At 53.7% G+C, this 27775-nt stretch overlaps 1 protein-coding gene across 2 annotated transcripts; it reads left to right on the plus strand.

The window, feature by feature from the left end:
* Positions 1-91: 91 nt before the first annotated feature.
* DRAXIN (dorsal inhibitory axon guidance protein) lies at positions 92-26447 on the plus strand. Of its 2 annotated transcripts, none has more exons than XM_019756310.3 (7): positions 92-242; positions 12516-12976; positions 15047-15237; positions 16357-16468; positions 16852-16941; positions 18457-18546; positions 21998-26447. In XM_019756310.3, the coding sequence occupies exons 2-7, from the start codon at positions 12526-12528 to the stop codon at positions 22108-22110; spliced, it is 1047 nt and encodes a 348-aa protein (XP_019611869.2). In that variant the 5' UTR covers positions 92-242; positions 12516-12525; the 3' UTR covers positions 22111-26447. The 2 variants fall into 2 exon arrangements, with proteins under 2 accessions (XP_019611869.2, XP_074190147.1); XM_074334046.2 differs by lacking the exon at positions 92-242 and adding an exon at positions 12093-12250.
* Positions 26448-27775: the final 1328 nt, after the last annotated feature.

Raw genomic sequence — 27775 nt, forward strand, 5'->3', positions numbered from 1 at the left:
CGGGCTGCCCCTCGGCGGGGGGCCGCGGAGCCCGCTCCCTGCTGCCCCTCCCCGCGCTCCCGCCCCCTTCCCCGCCCGCCCCCGCCCCCTTCCCTCCATCCCGGCGCAGCCTGGGCACATCCTCCTGCCGCCCGCGCACCTCACCGCGCAGTCCCGTGTACGCTGCTCGGCCCTCGGCTGCGTTCGGCTTCCGCAGGCGCTCGGCCCGGAGCCCCTCGGTCCCCGCCCCGCCGACCGGACAGGTAAGACCTGGCCTTGGTCCGCCCCCGGCCCCGCCCTCCCGCCTCACCTGGCTGCGCGCCAGGACAAAGGTGGGCTACCTGGCGCGCTCAGTGGCGGAGAGCGCGGGGGACTTAGGCTGGAGGTGAGGATGCTGCGTTCTTCCCTGACCTACCGGCCCTCGAACCCGTCCGTCCGTCCGTCTCTTCGGCTCCTCGCCGCCTCTCCCCTCGGCTCCTGGCTCTGCTCCCGGCCCCTCGTCCGCGCACCGTTCGCCGGACACTCACTTTTCCACGCTGTGACACTCTGCCTCGCACGCGCCCTCGCCGCCGTCTCGGGGTCGCGGCTCTCGCCCACTACCCTCCTCCGCACTAGCCTTCTCCCTCTGGGACCCGTTCTCTTTGTCTCTCTGTCTCTGAGTCTCCTGGTGGTCTCTCAGGCCAGGAACCCCAGTTCGCCACCGTTCGAAGAAGCTTCGAAGACTCCCTGAGCCCGAGTAGAGCTGGCGGGTTTGCCCTCCTGCTCCTTTCGAGGCTGCCCAGGGGACGGGGGTGTGTTGCGGGGGAAAGGGGCCCTGGGGTGCGCCCCCCGTCGGCACCGCCATTGGCTCCGCGCCCTCGAATTAGGCCGGGACCAGTACCTCGCCCTAGCAACCCCGACGGCTCTGAACACCCTTCTCTGGCTCCCACGCAGCCAGTCTCCCTCTCCAGTGCGAGCTTTTCTCCATCAGCGCGCTGGGGTTCTCAGCCGCCTGCGGGCGCCGGGTTTGCGACCAGAAGGTTCTTGGGTTTGCCGCCAAGTCTTCTTTCCTTCCTCCACTGGGGCTCCCTCGGCCTTCGCCTCTTTCGGGTCTCTCCAGCCCAGCGCACTTCACGCTGCCCACCTCCCAGCCTGGTGGCACGCACAAAAGGTGCCCCGGTATTGGTTTAGTACCATCCCTCTGGGGTCAGGCAGACAGGCTCTGGGAGTAACTTGGACAAAGGAACACATTTCGTTGAGCCTGTGTCCCCTTCATAAACCCGGATCAAAATAGCGCCTACCTATAGAAATGTGTTTGGAAACAGGGAAAAAGCAGGCTGGATACCAGCACAGTACACACACTGGAACTCGTGAAGGGAGTCTACAGTCCCGAGGGGAGGGGGGACAAAATGGATCAAAAATTCAAGGCTTTAGAGACACTGCAGAGAAACCTGACTATACCCCCTTCCACATCACTACCACCCTCCAAAAAAAACCCATACAGGCATTTGCATTCTTACAGTCACTCTTCTTTCTCCCTCTCCCTCTGCTTGTTCTAAAATCAGAGTTTAAACATCAGGTGGAAAGGGTCTCTGTTTTCAAAATGAGATCAGTGTGTCTGTCGCTGTTGCCAACAGCTGGTCATTTATCATGAGGCATCCAGGTGACTCATCCCCAGTTCTGAACCTCTGTCTTGCAATGATTTCTTTTTCAATGGAACTAGCTCACACACAAGCCATTCCTTTTCCTCTGGGGGGGATCTCCTTCCTGGACCCGGAACCTGCTGTGTAATAATCTCCCAGGCCCTCTGACCATCATTTACGTCGTCATAACAGGTAATACACCACCCCAGGAGTTTGCAGTGGTGTGAGCTAAGTGGCTTAATGAGGCCAACTCCAGAAGAGGGAAACCTCCCACCTGGCGAGTTCCAGGTTCTCCTGGCTGAGTTTTTGTTTTCAGCCACAGCTAGGGCTGACATCTAGAGCCTTTCTCTTTAGGGAGGCCAGAATGGGACTGGAGCACACACGCCCCGTTCAGCCTCCTGCTCATGATCCTGCCTGGCAGACGGGACCAACTCGAGCAACCCAGGGCCTTCTGCCATCTCTGGCCCTGCCTTCTCGTGCCATAGCCTTCCTTGGGGAAAGCCAGCTGAGCAGCCCCTGCGACCCCTAGGAACCTTATTCAGAGTGTCCTTGCTCCTCACCCACATGAAAATGATGGCACCTTCTCTGCCTGCTCACCATTCAATCCACCCCTCTCCCCAGCCGTTAACCCCTCAATGGCTCCCTGTTGCCACTAAATTAACTACGCTGCCTGCCTCTCACTACACCCCCATCCACAACTGGTCTGTCTTCCTGCCCTGACCTCTGAGTTTTTATAGGGCTCTTCCCTCTATCCGAAATGCCTCCCCTGCCCTGTGTACAATGGAAGTCTGCCCATTTTGCAGGTCAAGGTCAGATGTCCCTTCCTGTGGGAAGCCCTCCTGCTCCCCCTGCCTCCCTGGCTCGAGGTCTGCACTTCTCTGGGCGGATCTGGGCCTTGTTTCACTTGTCAGCTCAGGGCCTGACCCACAGTACATGCTCTGCACACTTGTTCTAGTCAATAGAGTGAGACCGGATTCAACTAAAACTTGTAAGCTGCAGGTTATCTCTGGGTGCTACTGGGTCCTGCTGGCCAGGCCAGGGGCAGAGTTGGCCTTGGAGCAAAAGACCATGGCTGGGGAGAATGGAGGGGGAGCAAGCCGCCTGGAATATCCCTGTGGTTCTGGGGGCTCTGCATCCCTCTGGAAGGTGAGGATGATTTCTGTGACTGATTAGAGCAGAGGAAACAGACTGGACAGGGAAGTGACTGCCCAAGTCCAGCAGAGTGGGTTTGAATCCCAGCTGATCGCTTAGCAGCTATGTGACTGGGAGGGAGTTCCTTCACTTGGCTCAGCCAGGACTGTGGCTGCGCTGGGATTTGTATCCTGACCTCCCTGTATCGACAGCCTAGCAAGAGGAGATGCTCCCAGCAGAGAAGAGTCCTGGGCATGTTCCCAAGCGATGCATCATACAAGCATCCCTATTCTGACCCTTTCAGGCCCACTGCTTGTCCTACCCCAGCCCTTCCTCTCGAGTGGGCCTCTGTGGCCAGTGGACTACAGGCCTCCGAGAAGGTGACTGAATCCTTGCCACTAAAGACCCTGTCCCCTCTCCCGCCAGGGCCCAGCTTTGGCAGCCCCCACACCGCAACACCATGGCCTGGCATTGCTCACCTGTACACATCCCTGGATGTGTGTGGGGGTGTGAAGGATGAGACCCCTGCTTAAAACCAGATCATCTGGGATGAACTAATTTTAGAACCCACAAGTGTTGAGGGGCGCTCTTTGTGCCAGGCTCTGAATTAAGGCCCCCAGCATGTGTCAATCCTATCAGTCATGGCATCTACACTGGTATCTGTCACTGAGGGTAGCACGAAGAAAGGCCAAGACCCTGCCTTTGGAGTCAGATGGCCATGGGTACAAATCCCAGCTGTACCACTTACTCTACTGTGCAACCTTGGGCAAATCCTCCAGATCTTTGTCCCAATGTTGAGTCATTTTTGCTATTATTATCTGAAAAATATTGTCTACCTCACAGGGCTAAGTTAGATCATGCAGCTAAAGCTCTAGACCTAGCTTAGTAAATGCTCAATACATGATATGCAGACAAACATACTCATCTTTCAGATGTGGGACTGAAGCCCAGAGAGGTTAATTGACTTGCCCAGGGTCACGCAGCTATTAAGTGCTGGAGCCAGGATTCATACCCAGGTTTGTCTGACTCCAGGTGTCTTTCCACTTTACACTGGCCTCTGCCAGAGCTGACAGCCGGCATTTTGTCACTTGATGATTAAGTGATGGGTCTGACTAAACAGCAAGTGATGTTAAATTGTCTGAAAACCAAGATAATGAAGTTTGGGGGATAGGTGGCCTGGAGAGGAGCCAGTACCTATAACATACAGCAGGAGGTAGGACTCCGTCTCCAGAGGTGGGGGTGGGAAACGGGAAGAGGAGTACAAAGCTGGAAGCCTCCAGGTGGGTGGGGCCTCTGAGGAGCACCCCCCCAACAACAACAACAACAACATCCCTTCACAGGGAGGTGGGGGGTGGGAATTCCCAAGGCTGCTGTTGGCAACAATGAAAGCAGATGGGGCTGCCCCTGTGGGGGAAGCCAAACCTCATTTGCCAAGACAATGGTCCCCTCCAGGCTGGCCTGGGCCTGTCCTGCCCTGCCCTATGGAAACCATCGATCACCCCACCAAGCAATAAGGATGTGGCCACCTGCGCCTGCCCCCCTGCCCGCACAAATACACAGATGCTTCCAGGAGCTGCCCCCCGCAACTCCTGCTCTCTCCCCTCCTCATACTAACAACAGTTGCCGTTTATTGCGCCCTTACTGGGTACCACTCACTACATATAACTTACCTCCCCTCATCCTCACACCCACCAGCGTCTTACAAGAGAGGACACTGAGGTTCAGAGAGATTAGATGACTTGCTCAAGGTCACACAGCTCTTCTAATCTGCTCAGTGGGGCTCTCACATGGCTCAGCTCAATGGGTTTGGGTTGACATCTGTGTGTTTGAATCAGTAATTGTTATGTCTGCTTGAATCCTTCGTTAGACCTGTGGCCTCTGCCAGGTCAGAGTGGGAACACCTGGAGGACAGGGACTGTGTCTTTGCCCCAGATTAAAAGCACCCTCCAGCAAGCAAAGAGTATGTTTTCCCTGGTCTGGGAACTTCCGAGGCCAGAACTGTGTCTTTCCTGTCAGAATGGGAAATTCCTAAGAACAGCAACAGGATCTCCTCCTTTAGACTGGACGCTTCCTAGGCAGGGGTTGCCTTTCTCGCTTAGTCTAAGAGTGCCCTGAGGGCAGGAGTTCTCTCTCTCTCTCTCTCTCTCTCTCTCTCTCTCTCTCTCTCTCTCTCTCTCTCTCTCTCTCTCTCTCTCGTCAGTTTAGGAGTCCAAGGCAAGACCTGGATCTTCCCTGTCACGCTGGGACCTCCGCAGGGCCAGGGCTGTTTTCCCCAGTCAGACTGGCCATATCCAGGAGGAGGGGCCCTGTGTCCCCTTCATATTGGAGCAGGTTCCCTTGCACATGGCATCCAGCTCCTGCACCCGGAGAAGCTCAGCAAACGGTGACCACCTGGTGCCCCTCTCCCCAGCAGTTTCCATTGTAAAGAAGCACCTGGGGCTCTGCAGGGCGAGAGGCAGAGAGCTGCATAATGTTCTGTGGAGGGGTTGGGGGTCTCTGGCTATCCTGAGACCTAGGGGGAGCTGAGAGGCTCCTTCCTATTGGACAGGTGGCATTTTGGGGTGTGCAGAGCCTCAGGGAGGCAGGGAGATGGGTAGGGAATAGCTCGTGACTGTCAAGACCCCAGCTGTCAACAAGCCCCGCCCAGGGCAGCTTTTTCAAGTCTCACCCACCCCAACTACACTGCTTGGGTTCCATCCTTTCCCAGAACCACACACACAGCACACAGGAGTGTTGACTTCCTAAATAGTCAAAGCTCACGACAGGCTAAGAATCCCATGTCACAAATAGGGTGTGATGGTGGGAAGGGATAGAGGGATAAAGTCTAGTCCCAAATTGCCTTGGAAAGAGCCCAGCCCATGAATTTAAGATTCACCCATCTATCCCCCCCTCTCATCTAGAATATATTTTGATTGAACAAGCAAAATTAGTACCCATTTTTCAGCACTGGGGGAATAAGTTATCTCCCCCAAAAGAATACAGGAATCTGCTGCCAAGGGGTCAGGAGTCCTGAAATCCTCCAACTGGAATTCCAGGTTTGTAGAGCCGACTGCAGAGTGGCCCCACTCTTCTAAAAGTGGATGGAGGCCTGGGGGTGGCGGCCTCCATTCTTTCATTCCAGCCATTCCAGGAAGTGTCCAATCAGATGATGATGAGGTGTCAGAGGGAAGAGTCAGGCGGGTCAATTCCAACTTAGAACATCCGTAAAATCTTCATGGAAGTGTGGGAACATAACATCAGAGAGGATTTCCGCCTCTAACAAAATCTGCCCTGAGAACTAGAATCGGGGATCTGGGCATGCAATCGCTGCCCGCAGGCTCCCAGGCTTGGAGTGTGGAGGGCTGAGCGTGGCGTGACAGTTCTTTACATATTAAGGAGCTGTTCATCTTGTCTGCTGTGTGTGTCGTACATATGTCCACCAAAGAGTTATGCTGGAGAGCTAGTGATCAGATTTGTTCTGACCATGAAGCGGAGAATGTTTTGGTGAAAAGCAGGGGCCGAGGCAAAGAGCAGTCTAGGAAGCGGTTTCATTACCTGAAGCACGCAGGGACCTCGGAGAGAGTTTTGTGACAAGGGGGCATCCACCTGGAGGCTGGTCCTGCCTGAGGCTGCTGCTCTGAAGGACAGATATCAGCTTTTAGTGCCCAAGTCCCTAGAAGGGAAGTTCTGAGGTGCTCAGCTGTACCTGGCAGGCCAAGAAACCCCAGGTCCACGGAGAGCTCATCACCTGGGCCCGAGAAGATTGCTCCAGAGTTAGGCAGTGTGTTTGGGCTACGTTTGGCTTTTCTTAAGGGAGCACCCTCTCCTTGGAGATGTTTCTTGGCCTCTCAGGAGTCAGAGGTCCCTTCCCATTCACATTTCACAGAGGGCAGCTGCCTTCAAGTTCCTTATAAGCTGAAGAGGGGTAGGGTATTTCCAGGGGAAGGATCATTTCAAGATCTGAGCTGTGGCCAGAGAAGTAGCAAAAATTAGGACCCCGCCCCGTCCAGCCTCCTCCCACCCCTACTCCAGCACTCTGCATCTTTTTCTTAAGATCTTTTGAAAGACAGAAGTGTCCCAGTCAGCCCATCAACCTGAGGGTCAGGCACAGAGAGCAAGGCAGGTGGGGGCGGGGGGGTTGGCCCTGGAATGGGGTAGTTAATATGTGTTGTGTTTTATCTTTTATCTTTTAACATTCATGAATATGTCCTCTGAATTCATGCTGCCTCAATACATGTCTCTAGCCCCTGGGGACTCACTCCAGACCCTGGAGGATGGTATCTGTCATCCCCTCCCACAGGGGACTGTCAGCTGGATAGACAGACAGATGGAGGAGTCTTGTCCCAGTGGATCATGAATTCCCAGCTTCCCTGGGCACACAGGGCCGTCGAGATCATCTACCCTAATGATCCAGTGGTCTTCGTCCTCTACTCCCACTACCCCAAGTTTTTTGAGCCGTGCAGATTATTTCCCATGCAAACTTATCAATAATCCCAATACATAAAACCAATTCAGGCAGTGTTTATGAGCAGTGCAGCACCCCACCACCACCAATAATCTCTCCCTAAAGTCACAATTTTCTCCATCATCTGCAGATACAACTTCAGGTCTTACTTACAGTCAGACTCTAACTTCTCCCTAGAGGTGCTGTGTGACCCCTGTTTTGCCCTCAATTTACAACATTGCCTTATTTTAAATCAATGAGGAAAAAAGAAGCTGTCCCCAGTGATATGAAAGAATGCAATGGATGTCGCTTGCGCTTGTCGATAAAAGACTGAACCTCTAACTGGCCTTGGTTACTCGTGTCCAGAAAATTCTGGAGCAGTAAATGAGTAGTTGCAAATGGCAACAGTTCTTCTATTAAACTGCTCACCTTGCGTCCCTGGAATATTCTTCACTGACCCAGGAGGAGCCTACCTTATGGGGCTGTGCCCCTGTGAAAATTGGGTACAGAATGCTTTTGAGAGTGTTGTTTTTACTACAGTTTTCAAAATAGTTGAGAAACTAGTTTCAATAAGTGAGGTTAGAAGCAAATGCTTAAGAGACCCCTGAAACATCTGTACCAAGTACAGTGGTTCAAACGTGTCCCTTTCACACAGGAGGAGACCCAGGGTTAGGAAAGGGGGTTGATGGGCCAAGTTCTCCCAGTGGGTGGTTGTCTGGCTCACAGCCTGGCCTGAGTACCATAATCAGCCTCACTGATATCCCTGCCCGTGCCCCAGGATTCCCATCGGACTCCTCTCAGCCAGCCCTACTCCCACCTCCTGCTACCCCCACCCCCACCCCCACCCAACCCATCATGCAGCAGGTGAGCTGATCAGCAAGGCAGGAATGCGGGACCTGCAGCTGTCCTGGGATACCGGTGGCAGCTCCACTGTTGTCAGCCAGGCGGGTGGGGCAGGAGCCTGCCTAGTCTCATGTACCCCCCACCCCAAATGCAAGGCTGTTGGGGGGAAGGGCTCAGGAATCAACGTAGGCTCCAGGCTGGATGAATTCCCTTAATTTGCATGTCATGCTGCTTCCTGGCAGCCTTCTGTATGGAGACAGCTCCCAGCTCTACTCGCCCTGCATTGTGTGGGGACAGGATGAGGGCATGAGATAAGCCCCTTTCCCTTCCTTGGTCAGTTTCCCCTTCCCAGCTGCCAGAGCCTGGTCTCCCCTGCTGGGTCCTGCCTGCCCTCTCAGCAATGACAGGCGCGTACATGGGGGAAGCAGGTGTCCCCTGTGCACTGGTGCAGAGAGAACCCAGGCTTTGCCACTCACCAGTCCTGTCACCTTGGATGTGTGGCTTACCCTCCCAGAGCCTCGGTTTCCTCATTTTAAAAAGGTGGAAAATGACCTGCCCTGCAGAGCAGTTGAAAGGATTCGATAAGAAAGAGACAAAATAAGCGTGTAAGCCTGGGCTTCCCAGCTGCTCACGGAGTGGCGGCTCCTGTTATCGATTTCCTTTGTTTTGCTTTGCTTTTAATGAGTCATTATTAGATCTCAGTTGTGAGAGCACCATCTCTGGGTTGTGGGTGGTCCTGATGTCCCTTGACAACTCTTGTGGGGCAACTCCAAGCTGTTGATTGTCCCCAATGTGGGGAGTGCGGGGATCAGACCCAGCCTGAGAAGAGCAGGCTTCATGAGCAAGCCACAGGCAGAACCATCCATGGCTGATGGGAGATGGGGGGAGGAGGGGCGCCTGCTGCCCCTTTTCCTTGGATGTTTGGCGCTTTGTGATGCAGCTTCCAACTGGCTTCCAGAGCGACAGAAATGGGTTGGAGCCCTTCATCACTGTGGATCCTTGGCACGACTTCTGTAGCAGCCCACGTTTTCTGAGTGGCTCTTTGCCAGACTTGCATCTTGGTTGCTGGGCTGTGCCAAGATCTGTGTAAGCCCCATGGGCTTGGAGAGAGAGTTCCAGGCAGTCGTCAGGGCAAAGTGGTGCCAGGTCCCCCAGCCCTCACTCCAGCGTTCTCTGTGTCTGTCTCTCTGTCTCTGTCTCTCTCTCTCTCCGTCACACACATACACTCTGAGAATATATTTACGATCTTCTGCTCAGGTGTCAGTTCGAGTGTGCTCAATCCACCTCCATTCCGATCCATAGTTATCAGTGCCTATTATTTTCAGGGTCCTACAGATCTGATAGGAACAGAGGAAAAAGTGGGACAGAGCCCCCTAGGATCTTCCTGTCTAGTCAGGGGCTTTAAGAAAGGCTGATCGCCCAGCATGAAATGGCACATGAGGTCTTCAGAGCTGGGCAGAGCTGTGTGCGAGCATGGAGGAGGGAGCATATCTAATTGGGGGAGTGAACAAGGCTTCCTGTATGAGAGGACATTTGGGATGGGGCCCAGAAGATGGGCAGGATTTGGACACAGAGAGATGAGGGTGGAAGGGAGAGGTTTCCAGTCAGAGGGAATGGCCTAAGGGAGAATAGAAACAGGAAAGATGGGATGTGTCTGGGGTCCCAGGAAATCGTTTCTATTGGCTGTGAAGGGAAAGAAATAGAAGTCAGTGCTGCAAAGCTAGATTGGGGCCACATTATATAAGGTCTTAAGTGTCAAAGTGCGGAGTCGGTGGTTAAAAGGGAAGACCATAGGGAGCCACCCACAGTTTTGAGCAGGAGAGGGTCATGATCAGAGTTATCTGGCAGCACTATGGGCTGGGTCTGGGGGAAGGATGTTACTAATAAACTCTGGGGAGAGAGATGGCCCCCTCTGAGCGTACCAGCATTGCACACTGAAATCCCCTCTCCCCTGCCCCAGGCAGGCTGAATGCATGATTCGTAGGATATGAAGGGTGGGAGGGAACAAAGATGGCCCAGCCTGGGCTTCCCAGGGTACCAGGACACACCAGGTGAGGATAAAAGGAAGGCAGGGTAAACAGTGAGGAGGAGTGGGGGGTCGGGGGAGCTGTTTTCCATGTGTGAATGGACCCATGGCCATTGGCGGGGTCTTCGCAATAGGACTTCAGTAGGAGAAAGAGAGATAGCAAATTCAGGTGGGGTCATGATAAAGGTGTGGGGTTGGGCTTCATCTCCTGGCTCTGCAGGAGAGAAGCTGTCCTGAGACCAGTGCCCAGGCTGGTCACCGAGCTCAGAGGCTGGCTCTTGTGTGGCCACAGAGACAGCACGCTGCCTGTACACTCCCAAGGGTCTGCCCATTCCTCACCCCTCTGCCAAATCTCTTGCCTGCACTTTTTGGGTGTCCTGCCTTGCTCCCCCTCACCCTAGGATGGGGATTCCATTCACTGGCCAACAACTCAAAAAGTCCCTGTTGATGGAGGCACTCTGTGGGTTTCTCCCAGGCTATGAGTGTCCCTGCAAGACACAAGGACAGGGCTGGCTTGCGGACAGCATCAACAGACTCAAAGCTTTTCTCAGACACAGCGAGGGGAGGGTGAAACCTGGCAAATGCCAGCCTGCAGACTAGCCAGCATGTGGCTCAGGCCTGGAAACAGAGCTAGAGGGGTCCCTTGGAATGGAACAATGTTTGACTGACAACCCTGTAAAATGGGCCCCCTTCTCCTGGCCGGCCATCTCAGGAGTATGGGCCAGCTGCATGTGTCCCAGCCTCCAGAGTCCTTGTTATGGAAAGGCCAGAGGAGCCTCCTGTTGAGGGTGAGGTGGCCAGGAAAGTGGGCCAGGGCTGCAGAGTTAATAGTCTTAGGAGTGCAAGGATGTGTGATGAGACAGGGTTGTCACAGGCCCATCCCAGTGTCCCACACGGCTCCCTGAGGCTCACCAGGATGTGCGGTGGCTCCTGGGACGGGGCAGGGGACAAGATGGGAAGTGATGGGACAGCCTCTTTGTCCCAATACATGGTTCTAGGAAGAACAGAGTGGAGGGCAGTGGAGACCAGAGCCTGGGCTTCCCAGGGTACCAGGGCACACCAGGCAGGGATAAAAGGAAAGCAGGGTAAACAGTGAGGAGGAGTGGGGGGCCCGGGGAGCTGTTTTCCTCCCTTCACCCCCGCCCCCAGCCCTCTCAGAGTGGGTCAGCCTGGTCTGGCCCCAGCCCCCCTCTCCCTCTTGCTCTCCCTGCCCATGTCAAGGGCCCCTTAGGGTTGGCTAAAAGTGAGCCTGGGGTGGGATAGCCAGTGTGAGGGCTGCAGGAACTGAGAGGGCTGGAGGGAGATGCGGGAAGCCTCACGGGCCCACCAACCTTTCCTCGGCTCTGGGCAATTACGTGGCCACAGATCACAAGGAAACGTTGTGTAAGCACTTTTGTGAGCCTCATGGAATACGCAGGAGGCCTCGGGGAGTCCATAAAATTCAATCAGCCTGGTGAACCTGGTGCCGAAGTCTGGATGCAGTGAGACAGGTGCAGGGGTGGGCACTGGGGGGTGGGGCTGCAGGGGGTGGTCTCCAGAGTCCGGCAGACACCCCCACCATCCCCCAGCCGCAGGCCTCCTTAGTTCCAAAGTCATCTGGACCGGCCAAAGCTCCAATTCTTCCTCCGGTGTGGGAAGGGGGGAGAACAGTGGGTCTCCTGAGGAGGCCCCGATTCGGGTGAAGAACGGGGGGCTGTCAGCTCACCCTACCCTGCAGGGCCAGAGTCAAGCATCCAGAGTCCTTCAGCCCAGCAGGGACACTGCTGCATCAGAACCCTTGGAAGAAAAGAAAAGTGTGAGGACAAAACACGGCTGTCCCAGGACAGCCACTTAGGGTTCAGAGCACAGGCATAAAAATGATATGAATGCCACTTGCTCGGTGTGACTTCACCTCTCTGAGCCTTAACTTCCCCTTCAGAAAATAGTAGGAGCCACTCCAGAGAGTTGTTGAAAGGACTGAGTGACATAAATTCACAGAAAGCGCTGCACACGCCTCCTGCCTGTGGCACGTGCTCAAACGCTATTATTGTTTGATTAGACTCTGAGTCAAGTCTTGGGGACTAGAGGCCTATTTCTGAGCTTGAAAGGACTCAGCTCATTCTAGGGGACTCAAAGGGCAGAGGTTTATGCAGAGAAAGGAATTCTAGACTGATCTGGAAGCCGGATGCTGCTTAGACTATTTAAACCAGGAGTTCTCAGCCTCAGCACGGTGGTTTTTCTGGGCAGGTGAGTCTGTACCGTGGGGGGCTCCTCCACATCTTAGGGTGTTTAGCAGCAGCCCTGGCCTTCATCCAGTCGTCAGTAGTGCTGCCCAGTTTTGACAACCAAACATGTCTGCAGACATTGCCAAATGTCCCCTGGGGACCCAAGTTCCGTTCTAGCCTTGTTGAGAAACACTGGGCTGTAATAATGGGAGTGAGGGGATTTGGGAGCAGGGAAGTGGGGGAGGAGGGCTGCCGAGCTGCCCCCTTATATGCTGCTTTCCTTGCAGGGAGGAGCCCATGGCTGGGACCACCACCCACGTTGCCCCCATGCTGTTCCTCGCCCTCCTGGTGCTCCTGGAGCTGAGCCTGGCAGGCTCCCTGGGACCTGGAACCCCTGCTCGGAACGTCCCTGAGAATCACATCAACATCCCGGGCCCAGCACTGTGGACGCCTCAGGCCAGCCACCACCCCCGGCGGGGCCTGGGCAAGAAGGAGCGGGGCTCCGGCATGCCTGGCCGGGCCCAGGAGGGGGCTGTGGTCACCTCCACAAGGCAGGCCTCCAGGCTGCCAGGGGCAGGGGCCCTGCTCCCTGGGAAGAGTCCTGCGGGCCTGCTGCAGGACAAGAATCTTCTCTTGGGGCTGGCACTCCCTTACCCTGAGAAGGACAACCGGGCTCCAGGGTCCGAGAGAGTGAAGAAACGTGGCAGAGAGCACAAGAGACGCAGGGAGAGGTTGAAACTGCACAGAGGTAGCTGGAGGTCTGGGAGGGGCTGGGGTCCTACAATGGAAAGGAGGGGCAGGGGGGAGGAAGGGAGAGGGTTCAGACCCAAATAGCCAAGGGATTTCAGGGGCAGGCTGGGAGTGTCAATGGTGTGAGGTCCCTGGGAGGACACCCAGAGGTCCAGAAGGAAGCAGGCAGTGGTCACCCAGAGGTTGCGGGGTGAGGAGGCTGTCTCACAAAGTCAGAGGGATCTGGTAAGAGGGGGAGGCTGGGAATGACCTGGGATGGAGCGTGGGAGGAAGAGAGGGATATGTTGCAACAGAAGCTCGGTCTTATCAGGAGATGATCCTCTTAAGGTAGGAAGTTCTACTTTGTATCTGACCTAAATCCATCCAATGTAACTCCTGAGTAGAAATGGACCAGTTCAGTGCCCTCCAAGCATATCACTTAATCAACTCTGAAGCATAGAGCCGGGTCTTAGACTCTGAAACCAGACGTGCCAGATTCAGATCCTGGCTCCACCACTTCCTAGCTGTGTGGCCCTGGGCAAGTCACCTTTCTGTGCCTCAGTTTCTCCCTCTACAAAATGAGGATAATGGCCCCATCTGCACTCAGTCTAGACTTGGAGACAACTCGATGTGTAGAGTGCTGAGAATGGTGCCTGGCAAATGGCAGAGACAATGAGCAGTTGTTACCGATTAATTCTCAGCTTTCTTGTGATGCTGAATCACTGCCCTCCAACCTGGACACAGGTGTCCCAGGAGAGGCATCGCATCCTTATTCTTCCTGCCTCTGCCCTGTCTGTTTCATGGGGTACCCCCACCCCCACAGCCCTCCTCATCTTCCTCTAAGTTTCCTCCACATTCTCAAATCCCTGCGAGCGTCTAGCTGCCCACTGGCCCCAGCCTCCCCCTCCCTTTGCCCATTCAGTCTCTGAACAAACTGTCTCAGCAGCTCCACCCAGCTGGCTCCTGCCCGGTCTCACCTGGCCTCCAGCCCAGGTAGACAACCTCAATTTCTAAGACTCTTCATATGACAAGACTGCCTCTAGGGGCAGGTCTAGTGCTAAAAACATGGATGAAATGGGGGTTTTGCAGGAAGAGGGTGGTGGAGCCTCAGTCCCACTTCCTCTGCAGATAGCTGCAGCTTGCTTCCCTGCCAGGCCTACTCAGAACCCCCAAGTGGGCAGAATACAGTTGGCAGGTGGGCACAGGGCTTAGCTTAGACTCTCAGCATCCCATTCCCTGGAGGTCATGTGTCAGGTTGGGGCGGGAAGGCTGGCATCCTTGAGGACAAACCAGAGGGCACACACAGAGCTGGACTCAATTCGTCTCAGCTCCAGCCACAGTGGGCAAGGGGAGGAGGGGACGTCGGAGGTCTGGAGGCCAGGACCAGCCCCAGCCCTGCTGACCAGTTGTGAAGCCTGGAAAATGAATGGAGCGGATTTGATGGTCCCTAAGTCCCCTTTCTATTCTCTGGAATTCATTTCTGGGGGGATAAGGCAGAACACCTACCTCCCAGAGCTCCTGCAAAGGTTACATAAAATAACACTTGTAAAGCAGCATCAGGCGTAGTGCGACAGGTTTCACACAGCAGGCGCTCAGTACAGAGGGTGATGCTTATCACGACAGTAGGAGCAGTCACTTGTGTGTCATAAGCTGGGCTCTCTCCTCCCAGCCTTTTCAAAGGCCACTCTCTCTGCAATGCCTCTCAGCTTCATCACATTGCTCTCCTACTCAGATTTCACCTCCTCCAGGAAGCCTTCCATAGTTAATCCTATTAGTTCCCCTTTGTTTCACTTACACCTGGCTGCGTCCAGCCAACCGAGACTTGGACTTCCTAGAATGTTACTTTAGAGGGAGAATGCTTGGGCTGTCTCCCCAGCAACACTGCAAGTTCATCCAAGACATTCGCCCACCTCCAGTCCCCCGTTTCCACCTCCCCAGGAGGGTGGGCAGCAGGGGTGCTTGCTGGGCCAATGACTTGTCCCATGGTCCCTGCTACCCCCTTGTCTGCAGCAGGACATGTAGGTTCTGCTTTGGGTGATAAGGGGTAGCAAACAGATAAAGCCCCTGTGTTTTCTGCTCTGTGTGTCAGGGCAAGGCTTGGTCCGAGGTCCCAGCTCCCTGAGGAAGAAGGTAGAGCTCTCCGAAGACCAGGCCCTGGATGCCGTGATGGAGGACTCCTCCACAAGCCTGGCCCCCACCATCCTCTACCTCACCACCTTTGAGGCAGCACCTGCCACGAAAGAATCCCTGATCCTGCCTGTCACATCTCTGTGGCCCCAGGTAAGGGGTTTCAGAATGGCTTTGGAGCTGGAAGAGTCCTTGAGACCATATTGTGAGGCACAGGAATGGGATGGAATTGGTAAAAAACCACCGGGATTGGCTGGAAACCAGGTCTCCTAATGGCCGTCAGCCCAGCGACAGCCCAGGGGGTGCTCTGTCCTGGAAGGGCTGCCACTGTCCCAGAGAAAAGGGTCCTGGGAGCTCACTGGAGGGTCAGCCAAAGAAGCCAGTGCCAGCTCAGCACACTGGGCTCTGCATCGAGAAGGCCCTTGGGGGAGAATTTTATACATACCAAAAAGTGCAGAGAACAGCAATGTAAAAAATTATGTCCCCAGGACCCACAATTAACAAGCATTAGTTAACACTTAACATCTGCTTCAAACCTTTAAAAGAGGTATATGGAGACAGAGAAGGCGAGTAAGTGTGGCTTTGAAGTTTTTTTCTTTTTCAGAATAATATTTAAAATGATCAATAAAACATATATGTAGAAGGAAAGAAACCTTAATTTTCAGCAGTAGATCTTTCTCACTGTCTTTCTGGGTCTTGCACCCCTTGAGGTTCTGATAAAAGCTACGGACCACCCCCCAGAAACACATGGCTCTCCATGCTGTCGCAGACCCCCTGAAGTCCACCCGTGGGGCACCCAGCCCTGAATGTTGCCTGTGCTGCCCACTGTGGGCAGACCCAACCCTGAGATGGCTGGCCAGGGCTGTGAGTGGAACTGAGCCGTGGCATGGCCTCAATGGTGCCACGGAGAGCTGACAACTTCTTCAGGGGAGAGGAGGGACAAGGTAGTATGCAGCTGGCATCCTCCAACTCCCTCTCCTGGGGGTAGAGACCCTGAGCCAGCATGATTGCCTTCCCAGCCCCGCCCTCAGAGAGTTTGATGGACAACTCCTCCGTCTGGGTCGGTTACCTGAAGGCACCATCCTGGCGGGCTGGTGGATGCACGGTGAGAAAATTGAGTGGCCACCGGAGCCCACACCACATCCGGGGGCTATCAGAGGATGAGCTGGCTTCTGAGGACCCCCTCCTTTGCCCTCTGACCTGGGGGCCCCACATTCCAGCTTCCACTTGTTGGGAGCTCCAGGTTCCCTCCTCTCCACCCACCTTCTGCAGGCTCAGCCGAGGCCTGACGGGGAGGTGATGCCCACACTGGACATGGCCTTGTTTGACTGGACTGATTATGAAGACTTAAAACCTGAGGTCTGGCCCGCTGCAAAAAAGAAAGGTACGTCCACCTACCCCACCACTCCCGTGCTGAGGCTCCCTGCCTCCCTCCACCACCATCTGTTGGTCAGCCCAGCCTGACCTACAGATACTCCAAGTGGCGGGGCGGGGCATTGAGTCTACCCGAGAATGGACACCCCAAATGGAAATGCTGCTGTCAAGAGCTTATCACATACCAAACACTTTCATTTTACTCTAAAACAAAACCAAAACGGTATGTCTGTACTGCTGTGGATCCCGTTTTAGAGAAGCCATCAGCTGAAGCCGAGTGTCCAAGCCACACTGCGGGAGTGGCAGTGTGAACACTCTGACACCTGCATCCGTGAGCTTAATCTCTCTGCTCTGCTGGCCTCAGCATCTGACCACAGATCTTTTTGTCCCCAGAGAAAAGCCGGGGTAAACTCTCTGGTGATGGTAACGAAACATCACCAGCTGAAGGGGAACCATGTGACCATCACCAAGACTGCCTACCAGGTACCGAAGCAGCATCGTGTTCAAGGTTGGGTGCTGGGGGCCCTGGGTGGGGTGGGCTGGACCTCCCCAGGGCTGTGAGGACGGCCTGCGGGTCCATGACCCTCTACGGATACGTAAGGAATAACGACCCCAGCTACCACTTTACTGAGAGCGGCTGTCGAACTTTATTGAATCCTCATAGCAACCCAGAGAAAGAGACCCTGTGATCCCCAATGTGCAAGCCAGGAAGCTGAGCCTCAGAGAGGCTGTGTCTCAGCCAAGGTCACATAGCTGGGAAGTGGCCCAAACCTGAGCCTGCCTGGTTCTTAACCACTGCCCCACGCTGCCTTTAGTCAGGATGGCCCTTCTCTTGACTTCTTCCTCCTAAAACCTGGTTGGGCTTAATTCTGTCCTTGTCCCATCACGACACTCCTGGGCTTTCTAGGGAGGTCTTTGATGACATGCTCAGCAAGGGGCCTGATGTTTTGTCTGAAGCCCTAACCTGCTGGCCCTGGTTGGGTCAGTCTGGACCTCTGGGAAGCAGATACTGAAGAGGCGTTAGATGAGCAGGTTTATTCTGGGGGAGGGGAGGTAAGGCCTGTGAACAATAAAAGGGGGAGAAAGCAGAAATTAACAGGGAAAACTGTGATGCAGTCTCAGCCGGCCAATGGGGAGCTCCAGAGCAAAGATTACGTCCAAGGGGAGACCCACCTTGGGCAGAGATGGCCAGGAACTGGCTGGGGCTGCTCAGGGACACTGTGACTTTGGCCCAGGTGGCTCCTGAAGGTGCTGACAACTAGAGGCCATCAGCTAATTGTTCTCTTTGCTGCTGGGCAGCAAATGCCTTGGAGGGAGATCCGAGTGACACATCTTGGTGGCACCATGCTTGTTAATTGGGTAGCCAGAATATTCTACAAAATAGCAACCGAACCAGCATTTGGCATTGTGTAAGCCAGACCACCAGCTCCCTGACAGGCTGTTTTCTTTCCAAACCATTGTTTTCACCCTGAGCAGAAAGAAAAGGCTGCAGTTTGGGCCAACTGGACAGTCACTCTGAGAGCTGGCTCTGTGGTGGGTGCGGCCACGCCTTAAGCCTGCTTTGGAAAATCTCACTGCTTCTGGGAGGGGAGAGGGGCTTTAGTTTCCCCATCTGTCAAAAGAGGACATTGGTGTCAATGATCCCTAAGGCTCCCCCACCCCACCCCACCCCCGCTCCAAGCTGACTCTACATCTGGCAGCCCCCAGCTGTTCTACCCGCTTTCCCTGAGAAGTGATCCCACACCACCTTTGCCCCTCCCATGACCAATCAATAGCCCATCTGGGGCAGCTGGGGTCTCTGCCACATGCCCCCAGGGGCCTCAGCCTCGGCATCCATCGGTGGTTCCGGCTAGGAGTCTTGCACACCAGATGGCCCACCCTACTGGGGCACGGCCCTGCCACAGAGATGATGGATCTCCTGTCCAGTGGGACCGTGTGCAGCATGGCAGGGAGGGTCCACTCAGCTTGGCTGACCATGTGTGCTTGCTGTGTTGGCAGGGACCTGCTGCGACCTGCGGGAGCATCTCTGCACGCCCCATAACCGGGGCCTCAACAACAAATGCTTCGACGACTGCATGTGTGTGGAAGGTGAGCCTGGACTCCCAGGGGGTCCCTTGTGCTCTGAGAATCACGAAACCTCCCTTTCTCCTTGAAGCTGGTTCTGCACTGAGTGGGGGACACGATTTCCTGGCAGAGGGTGGACTGAGGGGCCTGCGGCGAAGGAGGGGATGGGAGAATCCCTTGGGAGCTGAAGCCGTGAGCGAGAACAGCTTTGCTCGGGGCCTTCCCGATCTGTGAACTCATTTAGTTTTGATTCTGGCATGGTGTCTCAGATTTGCTTTTCTCACCTCATGAAATACAAGCTGGCATGATTTCCCATGATCTGGAGGCAGGGAAAGGGAGGAAAGAGGAGCCTATCTCTTTAAATAAGATCAAATCTGAGAAGGCTGGTGCTTACAGGCCAGAATTCTATCTCAGGGGAGGCATTCCAAGTGTGATAACAGGGCTGGGGGGTGGATTTCCCAGCCTGTACCAGGGAAGGATGCACTTGCCTGGCTACCTCTTTAACTCCTCCGAGCTCCTACCTGGAGTAGCAGGTGCCTCCTGCCCAGGTGTGCCCAGGTATGCCAGGCTCTGTGCTAAGCATTTTCCTCCCATGGTCTCCTTAAATCGTCACAGCCATCCCAGGAAGGGAGCTATTATGGTCCCCATTTTACACGTCCGCAAACTGAGGTTAAGTGACTTGCCCAAACTCACACAGCTAGAAAAGTAGGGGAATATTTTTAATGTTGTATTCTGAAACATTTCAAATATACACTGAGTAGTTAGAATAGTAGTCAGAATAATGAACCCCCATTTCCCATCACCCAGCTTAAATAATTACCAACTCAGCACCAATCTGTGGTGTCTCTCCCCTTCCCTGTTCCCCCATTTCAATTTGACTTTGAAACAACTCCTGAGAGTTTAGCGATATTTCATCTATGCACATTTCAGTATATGTCTCTAAAAGATATGTACTCTTTTAAAAACAATACCAAAAATAAACAATAATTACTCAATAGCATTCAATATCCAATTAGTGTTCACATCTACATGATAGAATATCGTCTCAGTCCCTCTCTTAACCATCCTGAGATGCATGCCCTATTTTTGCTTACATTAGCCTCAGAAATTATCTGCTATGAAAGCAATAAAGCAACATAGGTCTGATTATTCATTCATCCAGTCAGTCAAGAAATATTTGTTGGGTGCCTACTATGTGTCGGGTACTGTTCTGGACACTGGGGATTCAGCAGTGAAAAGAGCTGGCAAGTTTTGCACCCAAGGAGTCCATTCTAGTGAGATGAGTAGACAATAAGCAAATAAATCGATGTCTTCAGAAAGTAATAGGGCTGTAAAGAAAATAATCCAGAGGTCTGGGAGTTGTTTCAGAAAGGATGGACAGGAGTGGACAGTGGAACCAGCTACCTGAAGATGGGGGGCCTGGGGGCGGTGGTGGGGGGAGTCCCAGGCGAGAGGCAGGAACAAAGCAAGGACCTCGGGCAGGAACAAAGCTGGCGTGTTGAGTGGGCCTGGCACACAGTGGCCATGGGGAAGTAACACAAGGGGAGGTGGGAGAAACTGGTCAGAGGACCTTGTCAGCCTTGTTTGATTTGTGATTGGAAACTGCAGGCAGGTTTTAAGCAGGGGAGTGACAGGCTCTGACTTAGAAGTTTAAAAGCTCTCTCCGGCTGCAGGGCTGTGGGGGCAGCAAAGGAGATGGAGGACCAGCTGGGAGGTGAGAGGGGATTGAGGCAGGCAGGGGTGGAAAGTGGGATGGATGCTGGCAAGCTGCCTTCTGGTACCTGTGTGCAGGGCCAGGCCCCATTTCACAGAGGAGGAGACTGAGGTACACAATAGGCAGGAGGCACTCCAGCTGAGGGAGCCCAGAACAGGGTTGGGACCAAACCTCAGTCCTTGGCCTCTAGGTCCAGCCTGCACAAATGCAGGGGACTTGGCCCTACTGAGCTGTACACAGCCAGTTGGTGCCTGGCTGGACACAGTGGGTGGCCCAGGAATCCTTCCTTCCGCCCCTGGGCTTCAGGTGGGAGGGGGCAGCTTTCAAGGCATCCAGAGGGTATGTCGGCTTTGCAACCAAAGTCCCATCTGCTCATTTCAGCTGATCCCTCTCACAATGGTTGGTTTCAAAACTCTTGCTTCCTCCCTGGAGACTCAGGCTCAAAAAAAAAGTGAAGAGTAGAAGTGACAGCTTAGGCAGTTCATTAAAATGGTCCAGGAGGAGGGGAAGTTGTCACCAAGATGCCACACCACGGATCTATGGGATGCCAGGAGCCCTCAGGGCTCTTGAAAACTCCTGAGATATCCCAGAATGTTGAACACAGGGCTCAGAGCTGAAGTCCAGCAGTCAGGGCCAGCCTGGATTCTAGGGGGTTCTGGAAGGGCTTCTGTGGCTACCAACCACTCCTGCTCATGAATCTCCTGTCCCCTCCCAAATGTCACTTATGTGGCCACAGGTCTAAAAGCCCACTAACCCAGGTGTCAATTCTAGACCACCAAGCACATACTTCACAGCAGCCCCTTTGTTCTCATGACAGTGACATAACTGGATCTTAAAGTAGCAATGCCTTCTCTCTGTGGTCACTCCTAACCTGAGATGTAGGATTTGCTCAGGCCACACTGACATCTCTTTCCCCCACCAACCAGAGGATGTGGCCTTGAATGAAAAGTGTATCTACCCATGTATCTTAGGGGATGCCTGTCTCAGGCCATCATGGAGAGAGACACAGCCAGGAAACCCTTCCCAGGATGGGCCAGCAGGGCCACACCTACTTTCATTAGGGTGGCCAGGGTGGGTCTCTGAGAGCTGAAGGCCATGAAGGAGCCACCTATGCAAAGAGCTTGGGGAAGGGATTTCTGGCAGAGAGAACAGCAAGTGCAACAGTCCTGAGGCAGGAAATGGCTGGGTATATGAGGCAGAGCAGGAAGACTTATCAGATTTCCTTTTGAGTACAATGGGGGAGCCATGGGGGGTTTTACGGGGAGAGGGCAGAATTTGTGTCTCTTTACAAAGTCTTTAATACACTTTTTTAGAGCAGTTCTGGGTTTACAAAAAAAAAAAAAAATGTTCAGAAAATACATTTCTCACATACCCTCCACATTTTCCTCATTATTATCTTGCGTTAGTGTGGTACATCTTTTTACAATTGACAACCCAATTTTGAAACATTATTATTATTAATTACTTAAAGTCCATAGTTTACTTTAGGGTTCATGCTTCGTGTGGTACAGTCTGGTTTTTGATAAATGCATAATGACCGGCATCCACCATTGCAGTGTCACGTAGAATAGTTTCATGGCCCTAAATATCCCCTGTGCTCCATCGGTTCATCCTTCCTTTCTTCCCATTCATTCAGGCTGCTGTGCAAAGGAGGGGTTGTTTGTGAGGCAGTATAAAGAAGGGGGTGATAGTGAGAGGGTGCAGAGGTAGGATGGGGAGGGGACTGGCTGGGCACACCCCAATCGTGTCTCCCTTGCCTAGGGCTGCGCTGCTATGCCAAGTTCCACCGGAACCGCAGGGTCACACGGAGGAAGGGGCGCTGCGTGGAGCCCGAGACGGCCAACGGCGACCAGGGATCCTTCATCAATGTCTAGCTGCCCCACGCAAGGCGCCTCCCCACCGGCCTGGGGACTGAGGGCGGAAGGTTTGCAGAAGTGGGCAATTTGTTTATAACTAGCAGTGGGAGAGCAGATGACAGGCTGCAAGCTTCGGCCCAGGACACTACCCCCGGGAAGGGAGCTCTGGGAAACTGCCTGCCCAGGAGCGGAGCAGCAGTACACCTGCACCCACCGCCCCTCCCCTGGGGAACCCATACTAGCTGCGCATTCCTGCGCGGGGGTTCTCAGCCATGGAAATGTCGAGAGTGCCCTCTACTGTCCTGCCGCAGCACTGCAACAGCTTCAAGTTGAAAAACGAGGTTTTTGAGCGGAAAAGAAATGGAAACTCCCTGAGAGATAGGGAACCCAAGGGCGGGAGATGAATACGGAACACCTCTTATGTACCAGGCACTGTGCGAAACTCGTGACATACGTTACCCCACTTAGTTATCACAACCTAAAGTAAACATTATCACCATTTACAGGTGAGGAAACAGGCACAGTTGAGTCATATGACTTATATAGGGTCTCATCTCGGTGCTCCTCAAGCCTTAACCTGTGTACGAATCCCCTGGGGGCTGGTGAAAATGCAGATTCTGCCTCAGTTAATTCTGCCTTTCTAACAAACCCACGGCCTGTCTGTGCTGCTGGTCCTGGGACCCCACTGAGAGCACCTAAGCCCCAGGGAGTAAACGTGGATCGGGGTTGCGAACCTGGGCCGAGGTTCTGGGCCTCCACAGGACACGGTTTTGCTCCTCCACAACTAAGGACTTATCCCAGCTTCTCCATGGTAGTTCCTTTTGCTAGAGTAAAGCTGCAATAACTGACTGCTCTTTTCCTTCCCTGGACAAAGGTGTACCTTCAAAACAACACAAAACCTGCAGGAAGCACCTGCTTGCTTGTAAGGCACGATATGAACAGATGGGCCTGCCTGGGAACTGGCATTCTGAACTATGATGGGTTCCGTAGATTCCTATGGCCTTGCTCACCCAGTCCTGGGCCTTATATTTTGGAGTTGTCCTGACAGCTTCCACCTCAGGGGTTCTTTAGCTTTTGTACTTACTGCCCTTTGAGAATCTATCGCACACAGGGACTGAAGAAACCCACACACTTGCCCATGTGCACCCACATTGTTTCATCTTGTGGTTCCCAGGCCTCGCAGAAGACCGTGTTAGGAACCCCATCCCACATTTCTGCAGCAGAGCCCACTGAGGAGTTGGGGTGCTGCTGAAGTCAAGGTGCCATCTGGAGCTAACTGCCCCCCACAGGCCAGAGCCATGATGCCCACCCAGACCGTCTCTCCCAACAGAGCTGGCTCTAGAGGTCACCTCCGGAGTGCCACTTGAATACCTCTGGCATCTGGTCCAGGGCAAACCAGGTTGCAAATGACAAAAGCCTTCCCCATCCAAATCCCTTGCAGCCTGGACACCTGCCTGAGGGAGGGACCACGCCCACAGGATGCCAGAGCTGTTTACTCCCTTGGGAGAAATCAGTCGAGGTCAGGGGTCTGGCACCAAGGAAAGCAGACAGATCTAGGAGAAACCAAATATGCTTGCCCATTTCTCCTATTCAAGTTCAATGGGCATGGGAATATTGGGAGGTGGGGCAGGGGAACTGAAAGAGATCAAAGCCGGCTCTTTGGAAATCGAATCCACCGGCAGCTTTGTCTATTTGAGAGCAGACAACACCCGTGCTGTGTGTGCCTCACAGGGGTGGCTGATTGAGACTGATGGAGCCCTCGGGGTGTGGCTGCAGGCAGGAAACCCAGCACGGTTTATGTCTGGGGGGGCAGCAGTTAGATGGCCCCGACATCAGCAATGGAAAACAGAAGGTCAGGACAAAGCTGAGAGGACCCACAGAACTGTCACTGCCCACGAAAGTATTCCACAGTTGGAAATTCAGGGCCTATTTGCACTAGCTACCTCCATTTGGCATTTGCAATGGGGGGTGGGAGTGGAATCCTCTTAACTCCAGAGTTAGGGACCTCCAACCCCCTCAGTGTTTAAGAAAACCTCCCTGGCAGGAAGTTTTTCCTTAGGTATATCTTAAATTTCTTCTGCTGGGACAGAAGCCAATTTCCTCTAATCCAGGGTTTGACCAACTTTACCATGGGGGGCCAGAGAAATATTTTAGGCTGTGTTCCAATGAAACTGTTTATGGACAGTGAGATTTGAATTTCATATAATTTTCACATGTCACCAAGCCTTACTCAGCTCTTGATTTTCTAAAACACATTAAAGAATGTAAAAACCTCTCTTGTAGAATACACAAAAATAGGCAGGGGGTTGGATTTGGCTCACAGGCTGTCATTTGCAGACAGATGCCTGTTCTATCTAGTCTGCTAGTCTCAACCTTGGCTGCACATTAGAATAACCTGAGGAATATTTAAAGGCCCTGATGCCCAACTGCAAAGATTCAGGTTTAATTGGACTAGGTTGTGTCTGGGTTTCATGTGTTTTCAAAGCTCTCCAGGTGACCCTATTGTGCACCTGGGTCCGAGGGCTGCTCTCGTCCCACTGACTGTGGGAATGCACCTGGTGACAAAAGGCCTGCTCCACCTCTCACCATCTTTATGACCTTAGAAAAGTTCCTTGAGGTCTCTGTGCCTTGATTTCTTCATCTGTAAAATGGGGATAATAACTTCCTTCGTAGAGGTGTTGTGAGAAATAATCACAGAAAAGCTTTTTATATGCTTCAAACAGTGCCTGGCACATAATAAGCCCCCAGTGTTACCTAATTTATTTTCGAGGATAATTTTGGTAGGTGTTCTGTTCTTTGATAATGATCCATTGCATATTCAAAGATCATTTCTAAGTCACCGTTCAGGCTTCTTGCCCAAACTGTTACCCCTGAAACACTGGGGCCATGAGATGCTCCATTAGAAAGAAGGTGTGAGTCAAAGAGGTTTGGAAAACTGCTCTGGACTCAGCCTGAGGCAGCATGCACAGTTTCCAGGCACTGAGGCAGAGCTGGAGGTGTTGGTGGCTTTGTGATAACAGGTTCATGAGTTTTTAAAAATATACCCCAGGGGCGGGGAGCTGAGCAGGGGGCCAAGTGGAAACCAATAGCTGCGGGACAGTCACCTGTGGCCTCCTGCATTCCTCATGTGGAGCCTTGCAGCCATTCCCCAGAGATACTCACCGTTCCCACGAGGCTGCCTTTCTGTGATTTGTCTGGCATCGCCAAGAGTGGCTCCCAAGCCTACTGGGAGTGCGCGGAGGGTCAGAGGACACGAGGGCCAAGTCTCATGGGAACGTGACAGCTTCACTGGCCCTTTGGGTAGTAACAGACAAGTCAAATCGCAAAGCCATGGCCCCCTTCCTCTGCTCAGATGCTCAGGTGAATCCTTCCTTCAAGCCATATTCAACATACCCAATGAAATCAAATGTCGAGTAATGGACATCCAGCTCCCCAGAATGGGATTCACTTTCCAGCTGGAGAGACAGTGGTGATACATGTGCCCTGCAAGGAACATGTTTTATAAAACAGAACAGTAAGGAAAAGCGCATGCTGGGAGAGATAGTGGGAAGGGCCAACAAAGCAAACCATTTAGGCTCCTCAGGGGATTCACGGGGCTGGAAGGGACACCTACACCTCAATGATGACCTTCACTCTCATGTGAGATTGAGAGGAGGGTGTGTGGAGTGTGTGTGCGTGTGCTGGGGAGGGAAAGGCAGGAACTAACTGGCAGTTTGCAGAACGAAGGGCGTACATTGCAGGGAGTGTATTTTCTGTATCCTACGTCAGGATGGCTGATGTGATTTAGGATTCATGACCTCTTCTGGGTGCAAGAGGCTTCCTAGTCCCTCCTTACTCCCAGCGTACTCCAGAACCAATATCACCTGGGTGCTTGGCAGAAACGCAAGACCCCACCTGCTAAATCAGAATCTCGGGGTGGGGCCCAGCCATGTGAGTTTTAACAAGTTCTCCAGGCCATTTTTTTCTGCAGGAGAAAGTGAGAGACAGGTCTAGGACACAAAACTGTTGGGCCAGGGGCACTGGGATGATTCAGGGGCATTTGCATTCAGGTCTGAGTTGGCGAATCTGAGATTTGCCCAGTTAATAACCAGCAATGACGAATTCGCAGGCTCTGAGGCCTGGCCTCCGGGACTGAAACTGGTCTTTATTTTGAGAGGAAATCTAGTGGATCACCTGGGCCTGGGGCCCTCAGCCGTTGGGTGTTCTTCATCTTAGGAATGTCCCTGGGAGGCTGTGGTTCCTCTTTAAAGTGTGGGGCAACAGGGGGAGGGGGGCGGTGCTATGCCCTTGTAGTCCTGTGATGGCGTGTTGCATGTGCTCTCTTGAGCTGTAAATAAAGAGATGATGGTTGATAAGCTGACTTGTTGTCTCTCTCTGCCCCTCCAGGAGATGGGCTGTCTGTGCAGGCAGTGAGCGGTGTCAGGGCATTTGGAGGGGACTCGAGGCCTAGTATTTCCCCTGCCACGTCTCATTCATTCACTCACGCTTTTGAGCATTTGCTCTGAGCTAAGCAGTAAACAAGGCAGCCTGGGCCTCTGCCCTCACCTGGATGTCATCACGGTCCTTTAACCAGACCTCTTGGGCCGGAGTTTCATCGTTTTATCTCCCTCCCTATTTTAGGGTTGAGGCAGCTAAGGTCCCAGAGAAATTAAGAAGCTGGTCATAGCAGGCTGGCCTCCAGCAGTTTTATTCCAGGCCTGGGTGGCCAAGTGCAGAGAAAAGCAGATGCCGACTTGGGCAAGATGGGGAAGAACAAAGCATCGCTGCCTGACGCTGGACATGGGCAGGCGCAGATGCCATCTTGTGAAAGGACATGAACTGAAAACAGGGTAGCCTGGCTTAGCACCAGGAAAGACATATCGTCTCAGTGGCAGCTCCAGTGAGCAGCACCCAGCTCTGCTGACCAGGCCCTACCAGGCCAGTTGATCAGAGCAAAACCATGCATGGCTCTCAGTGGCTCTATGTATTAAAGCCAAGACAGGGTCCCGACTTTCCTGGTGGCCAGGGTCACCACAGATACGGGCTGCCCTTACAGGCCTGGTGTCTCTGTAGGGAGCTCCCTGCCCAGACACCACTGAGGGGCTCTCTCCAGCAGCCTGAATGGGGGAAAAACCCTAACCCAGGCTGTCAGGCGGGGTCTCAGCTCCTGCTCCCCACATAAGAACACAGGACATGGTGAGGCCAAAAAGGAACACCCACGGAGCCATAGATACGGGAGTCATACCACTATATTCTCACTGGCAGCTGTGTTGGAGACACAGGAAGAAGGAGCCACACGATCTGCAACCTGCTGTCCGCTTCTCTGCCAACCAACCAACCTGTGGGGACAGAGCCCCAGAGAGTAGTTTACAGGCTCTCGGCCTCACGTGGAGGGGTGCTGGCTCGGGTGGTGGATGGCCGTCGGCTGTGGCCGGTTAGCCGATTGGCCACTGGTATAACTGCTGCGGCTACGGAGGAGAGCCGAGCAGAGCCGAGGAGAGCGGAAGAGAGGAGAGGAACAGGGTCGAGAGAGTGGAGGAGAGTCGTCGGTCAGGTCGCGCGTCTGGTGGGCCCAGCCTCCAGTGAGACCATAGTGGTATGACTCCCCTACCTATGGCTCTGTGGGTGTTCCTTTTTGGCCTCACCATATCCTGCGTTCTTGTGTGGGCAGCGGGAGCAGAGACCCCGCAGGCTGCCCCGCCTG

This window comes from Rhinolophus sinicus, chromosome 14 (assembly GCF_057876585.1).
Source record: "Rhinolophus sinicus isolate RSI-liver-muscle chromosome 14, RSI-T2T, whole genome shotgun sequence".
In the NCBI taxonomy this organism is placed as follows: domain Eukaryota; kingdom Metazoa; phylum Chordata; class Mammalia; order Chiroptera; family Rhinolophidae; genus Rhinolophus; species Rhinolophus sinicus.

Bases quoted from the DNA above. Each gene is read 5' to 3' on its own strand.
- DRAXIN (XM_074334046.2), top strand. From the start codon at position 12,189: ATGCTGCTTAGACTATTTAAACCAGGAGTTCTCAGCCTCAGCACGGTG. The intron at 15,238-16,356 runs GTAAGGGGTTTC...CACCTTCTGCAG, and splicing joins TCACATCTCTGTGGCCCCAG to GCTCAGCCGAGGCCTGACGG. The intron at 16,469-16,851 runs GTACGTCCACCT...TTTTGTCCCCAG, and splicing joins GCCCGCTGCAAAAAAGAAAG to AGAAAAGCCGGGGTAAACTC.